This window comes from Charadrius vociferus, unplaced genomic scaffold (assembly GCF_000708025.1).
Source record: "Charadrius vociferus isolate BGI_N301 unplaced genomic scaffold, ASM70802v2 scaffold613, whole genome shotgun sequence".
Taxonomy (NCBI): domain Eukaryota; kingdom Metazoa; phylum Chordata; class Aves; order Charadriiformes; family Charadriidae; genus Charadrius; species Charadrius vociferus.
In genome coordinates, this window is record NW_009647757.1 from 51,510 (window position 1) to 57,672 (window position 6,163).

Consider the following 6,163-nt stretch of genomic DNA (forward strand, 5'->3'; position numbering starts at 1 on the left):
CTCCGAGCCCCCGCAGGAACAACCGGCCCCGCTACCGGGGGGCTTCACCCCCGCGCCGCCCGCCTCCGCCCAGGAGATGCAGCTGCTGAACAAGCAACTGGCCAACGGTTCGGGCGAGGGGCACCCCAAGCACCGCAAAGCCTTCCCCGTCCTGGGCATCGACTACGAGCACGTCCGCATCCCCTTCGAGATCTCCCTCTGGATCCTGCTGGCCTGTCTCATGAAGCTGGGTAGGTGGGCGGTGGCGTGGCAGGGTCCTGGGGAAGGGCACCGGGGAGGGACACCCCCCACCCCCACCGCAGGTGCTCCCGAGCGTCCCCCCCAGGAGCATCCCAAGGAGGGACCCCCTGAGCATCCCAAGGACAGACATCCCGGAGCATCTCAGGGTGGGAACCCCGCAGCATCCCAGGGCAAATTACTGTTTGCTGTGCAAACCGCTCCCCCCAAGCAACCCGGGGCAGGGGTGGGCACCGCTCTCCCCACGACCTTGGGTCTGTGCCGTAGGCCTGGCACGCCGGGCAGCGGCACCCAGCCCCTTTGCTCAGCTGGGGCTTGCTCCTCTCGCTGTCCGGGAGCGGGGCTGAAGATGCTCCCCGACTCCTGACCATCCCCTGCCTGGACCGGGTTTGTTTTGGCACTTCAGGCAGCAGCGGGGAGGAAGCGTTGGGTTTGTTTCTTTGCTTCCTTTCACAACCACAGATGCCTTTTGTAACCTTGGAGAAGTCACTTAAAAATCTCCCAGTGCTTCGGCCTCCCCATCCTCCCCCTCCGCAGCAAACCAGGGTGGGCAGCTGCCTCTGCTGCAAAGCGTCCGGAGGATTCCTGCGTTAAAGATAACGAGCATCAGGGGCCAGCGGGCTGGGAGAAATCACCCACTACCATGACCCGCTCTGGGAAAGCATCAGTCTGCCAGGGCGGGGGTTGTTGACAAAGTGTTTTCCAAACTTCTGCAGCTGGATCAATACCAGCCGAATTACCCCAAAGCGTCTGACGTGATGTAACTGCTCCGCGCTCGCTGGCACCGGCGTGCCGGACCCGGCCTCTGGCAGTGCAGAGGTCGAACTGGCCCCGGTCCCGTCGGTGGTGAGGAAGCCAAGAGGGCAGGTGAAATGTTTGCCTCTTTGTGCTTTAGAGCAGGTGACAGGAGCAAAGGGAGCTCTGCTTTTCCTTCATTTTGCTCCTCAATTACCGTCAGTGATTTAATAACGCTAACGGCAGCGCTCCTTATGGAGCACTCCAGCTTGCTGATTGAAATCTTGATTTGGCAGCTTTTTTAAGCTGGTGCCTGTTGGAAACCATGCCCTGACCTGGCCTGGAGGGGTCCGAGAGACCCCCCAGGAACTCAGATCCTCCCTGCCCAGCTTTTCCTAAAAATACCTCATCCCCTTCCCAGCCTGCTGTGAGCGTGCGTAGGCAGGTAGAGCCCCGTTTTCACAATCCCTCCTGGGTGTTTTATTTACATGTAGGCGCAGGAGCGCAAACACTTCAGACCCAGAGGCTTCCTGCCTGTCTGAGAGACAAAGCGGTGGGGGCAGAGTGGAACCAGGCGTGTTCCCTGGGCTTTATCCCTTCCTGGCTTTGCCCAAAATGATTTAAGGCACGTTTAGCAACGAGGTGCCTCGCCGTAGGAAACGCAGCCGTGAAATCTCCTTTCCCAGGGCTCACCCAGCGCATGTTAAGCGACCTCTGCTAGCTGTTTGGGGCTATTGCACTGCATTTTCAGTCCTCCTGCCTCCGAGAGCAACGAGTGATGAAATCAGAAGTATCTGTGCGGAAGCTGGTGGAGAAAGGAGGGGCTAACGGCGCTGGCCTGCGGCCCTGCTCAGGGCTGTGCTTTGAGAAACCACCGCTGGAAAACACAAGAATGGGCAGCGAAAAGCAGCTTCCCCGGGGATGTACGTGGTGGGGGACGCGGGGGGCATCGCTGCCCACCGGCCGCCCTCCCTCCCACGGGTACCCTCCGTCATCGGCGCTGCGCTGGGGCGCTGCGTGAAGCTGTTTCTTCCGCCCTTGCCTGAAGTTCGGGCACGTTTGTGCTGCGGGAAAAGTTATTTCTGGCGGTGAGCTGAGCCCCGGTGGTTCTTACGTGTTAAAAGTGTTATGCAAGACTGCGTGTTTAAGGGGTATATTTTAGGAGGAGCTGCCTTGCAAGTTTGGCAAGGGTCCTTTGAAGGTGGCAGGTGATCTGCAGAGCTCCGGGGGTGCTGATTATGCCAAAATCATACCTACGCCTCTAACAGGGGCTTCGACAGCAGAGCAGTCCTGGCGCATCCTTTTCCTTGGCCTCCTCTCCGGGGTTTTCAAGGTGCCTCAGAGCGAGGGGATAACGTTGCTTGTTCATGTTGTCTTGGCACATAGTTCCCAAGCTGCTGGTACAGCTGAATATTCAGGCTCCCTCTGCTCACGACCCGCAAAAATGTCTCGCTGCTCAGTGTCTGACTACCGGCCCTGTCCATCCCGCCCTGGATCAGAAGACGTTGTGCCAGAGCGGCAAAATATGGTGGGTTTTATTTACCCGGGGATAGCTCTTACACAACCGGGCGCTGCTGCACGCCTGTGCGGTCAGTCTCTGATGGCAGGACGAGGCACGCACATCTCTGAGCTCCTCAAATCAGGCAGGGTTTGGAGCATCCAGTTTGTACGTAGAGGGGAAGGGGGATGATGAGCAGAGCAGGGATTTGCAGCTCTTCCTTTCTCCCCCCTGTCCCGTTAGTGCACGCGTATTGCTGCGTCGGAGTAACCCTGCGAAACCCTCAGGTTTCCCGGCTTTTCTCCAAGGTGGGGGGGAATTCGTGCAGCGGGGACTGTGCATGACAGCTTGGCACCTCCTGCCTTCCCTTCGCCAGCTTCTCCTCCGGCTCAGCCTGCCCCTGCGCTGGGTTAGCTCTGGCGATCGAGCCGCGTGGTGCTGCAAAACGGAGAGTCTTCAACCCTACAAATGGTTTCTGGGTGTCATCCACTGGGCGTAGTGCAGGGTGGCCACGTAGAGGAGCTCAGAAGTGCTTACAAGGCTCTTCTCTGGGCCGGGAGGTGCAGCCTGACCCTTGTCCCCTTGCTCAGTTTCCCCTCATCGCTCTTGATGCTTCACACAGCTCTTCAGGCTTAAATCAGTCCCAGCGTTGTCCCTTCCAGGTGATTTATCCTCTCTCCGGCAGCCCTAATTGCGAATTTGTTTGAGGAATCGGAGGTGTGAGCTGAGCCCTTCCCCTCTTGATGCCGTTTTTCTAACGTGACTCAAAGGAGGTTGGTTCCTTGAGGATTCACCGGTGCCTTTCTGGGACAGAGGGACTTGTCACCCCAGCGTGTCCTGCAGGCGTGGGCTGCTTCTGCTTTGCTAATCCCGGTAGAGAAGGGGAAGGCTAGTGCTGGCTGCTTGACTTAATAGTCATGCGGTATTTTAAGACTGTGTAGGAGAAGAGGAGGTGAGGGATAGCTACATCCATGCCTTTCCAAAGCCCCACCAGCTACGTGCAGACCACATCTGGTGGTGGCTTGACTTTGCCAGTAAAAGTGGAGAAGCCTTCGCTGCTGGGGGTTGCAACCAGACCTTGACTCAACCTGTTGCATTGCTGCAGAAGCTCAGACCTTCATAAAACATCCAGATTGGAAGCCTTCTGTGCCCATCTCTGAGGTTTTGCAAGGATATTGTACGGGTTTCCTTTGCGCCGTGCCCAAGGAGCGGTAGGGAAGGGCTGAGGGGCACAAGAACCTGGTTTCCTGACTCTGAGGACCAACCTTTAGGCTCATGGAGCTCCAGGAGACGTTCAGGGAATTCAGGTTCACCTGTAAATATTTTTCCGTTTCAGGGGAAAGCAAAGAAGTGAGTCAGGAGTGTAAATAACAGATTATGGTTAGCAGTCGCTTTACTGGCTGTGCGGACACGGGCTGGGCCCCGGCGGTCAGAGCTTTATTGCAAACCACCAGCTCTTGCCCACCTTGGACCAGAGTTGGGGTTACCCGTGTTTCCAAAGCACATCTCAGGCTCTGTCTTCTAAAGCAGAAAAGCACAGCAGACGTATTTTCATCCTGCATTAGGAGCCACCTTCCATGGAGGCGTGCCCTGTTGTCTATCTGAGGGGCTCTCTGTCAGCACCAAACGGCTCTTCAGCATCTGAGAGCTTCCTTGGAGCATCCTGGCTGTTCCATCTCGCAGATCACGTCCATAGCTCATTTCCTACGTGTCCACGCCAGAGACACTGCGGAGGGTCATAGAATGGTTTAGAGTTGGAAGGGACCTTGAAGATCATCCAGTGCCACCCCCTGCCCTGGGCAGGGACACCTCCCACCAGCCCAGGTTGCTCCAAGCCCTGTCCAACCTGGCCTTGAACTCCTCCAGGGATGGGGCAGCCACAGCTTCTCGCGGCAACCTGCGCCAGGGGCTCACCACCCGCACAGTAAAGAATTTCTTCCTATTATCTCATGTAAATCTAACTTCTTTCAGTTTGAAGCCATTCCCCCTCGTCCTATCACTCCATGCCCTTGTAAAAAGTCCCTTTCCGCCTTTCGTGTAGCCCCTTTAGGGACTGGAAGGGGCTCTAAGGTCTCCCCAGAGCCTTCTCTTCTCCAGGCTGAACACCCCCAACTCTTTTAGCCTGTCTGAAGTAGTCCTCACAAGGCACTGCTTCCCAGCTGAGCTCTCTTACCCTGCTTTTGCTCGCTGATGCGCGCTAGACGCTTAGCTCGCTGCCTGACGCGGCGCTCCGGTCGTGGTTGGAGCCTGTAGCAATCACTGAGTCATTGCTCTGTCTGTTCTTCCCCCTTCGCAGCACTCAGCTTTTTCGTGTGTCTGGGGGGTCAGGGCTGTTGTCTGGGGTGTTCCCCTTCCCTCCAGACCGTCTGATGGCAGCCAGCGCCAATCCCAGACTCGCAGAAAAAACCACCGCCATTGTCGGGCTGGTGGAAAGCGAGCCCGGGGCGAGAGTCTGCGCCAAGCGAGCAGACAGGCAACCTGAAGCCACGGGCAACGGTGTGTTATACGGGGACACGCTGCTGCTTTGGGGGTGGTTTGGTGACACATCTCAGCCCGGTTTACTGGGCACGGGGCATCCCGGCGTCAGGCTCCGGTGTTTGGTGCCATTCCCATGGCAGCGGTTGCCTTTGGCCGGTGCGGACCAGCCCCATCGCTGTTGGTGTCTGTGGAGGAAGAAGACAAAGGAAGTTGTCGGTGCCTGCGGGCGGGTGATAGGAGCTGGGAAAAGACGAGCAAAACATGACGGATACAAGTGGGGTTGTGGAGCCTGGTAGGGGCTCTGGGTGCGGCGACGTGGCTCCTGTACTTCAAGGAGCAGGGAGGATTTCAAAACTGCCGGAGAAACATTTTTAGAGGCTGGCGGCTGGTGGCTGGCAGTGAGATTTGGGTGCTAAAACACTTGGGTGCTTTTCAAATGCTTTTAGCAGCCTGCGTCCCTCCCCCGAACCCGGGGCTTTTGGAGGGGCCACCCCACAGCTCTTTCAGAGACCTGGGAGTCAGGGACTCAAGGATTTGTTTTGGGTGATAAGTGGGGTGAGAAACAGGTTGCAGTGGTGGCGTGGGATGCAGGAACTGGATCTTGAGACCAGATGTGGCACAAACACCCCAGAGCAAAGCCACCGGCCTGGGGACAGCCGTGCCACCTGCAAGTCTTGGAAAAGGGACCAGCAAAGAAGCGTTTGAAGATGTGCATCACCCCAGCCTTCGTCATCGCGTTGGAAATACGTGTGTCTGACGTACAGGATGAGCGTACTGGAGGTTATCTCTGTTCCCCTTCTGCCACCGCATGGCTGGCGGCTTCTCTGGGGCACCAGGCAGGGCCGTGCCGGGCAGGCTTCACCGGGGACGGCCATCGGCAAAGCCTGCCTGGTGGGAAGGGCTGCCGGGGGTTTCCTGGGCTGGTTGGTCTGGATCCGTGGGACTGGTTGATGCGGATTCCCTCGCTGAGCCGGAGGGAAATGTTTGACTTAAAACCTGCCCTGCTCACAAGCGGCGGCCCCGGCTTATTTCATGCGTGGGCTGCAGATACCAAAGTTGTCTGAGATCACCCCAAACATTTCCCTGTTTGTATTGGTGAGCTGTTCTGCAGGGGAATTGAGGCTTTGATGTATAACTGTCAGGAAAGGATTTTGAAATACCAATGCAGCTGGTGCCACAAAAGTGTAAATTGTCATGATAATGAATTTAAAAAGC

At 57.2% G+C, this 6,163-nt stretch overlaps 1 protein-coding gene across 1 annotated transcript in view; it reads left to right on the forward strand.

Annotated features, from left to right (window-relative positions):
* Window positions 1-6,163, forward strand: part of SLC9A1 (solute carrier family 9, subfamily A (NHE1, cation proton antiporter 1), member 1) — a 34,461-nt gene that overhangs the window by 3,204 nt on the left and 25,094 nt on the right. The window contains exon 2 of the mRNA XM_009882217.1: window positions 17-230. Coding sequence (XP_009880519.1) covers window positions 17-230 — 214 coding nt within the window. The remainder of the gene's footprint in view (window positions 1-16; window positions 231-6,163) is intronic.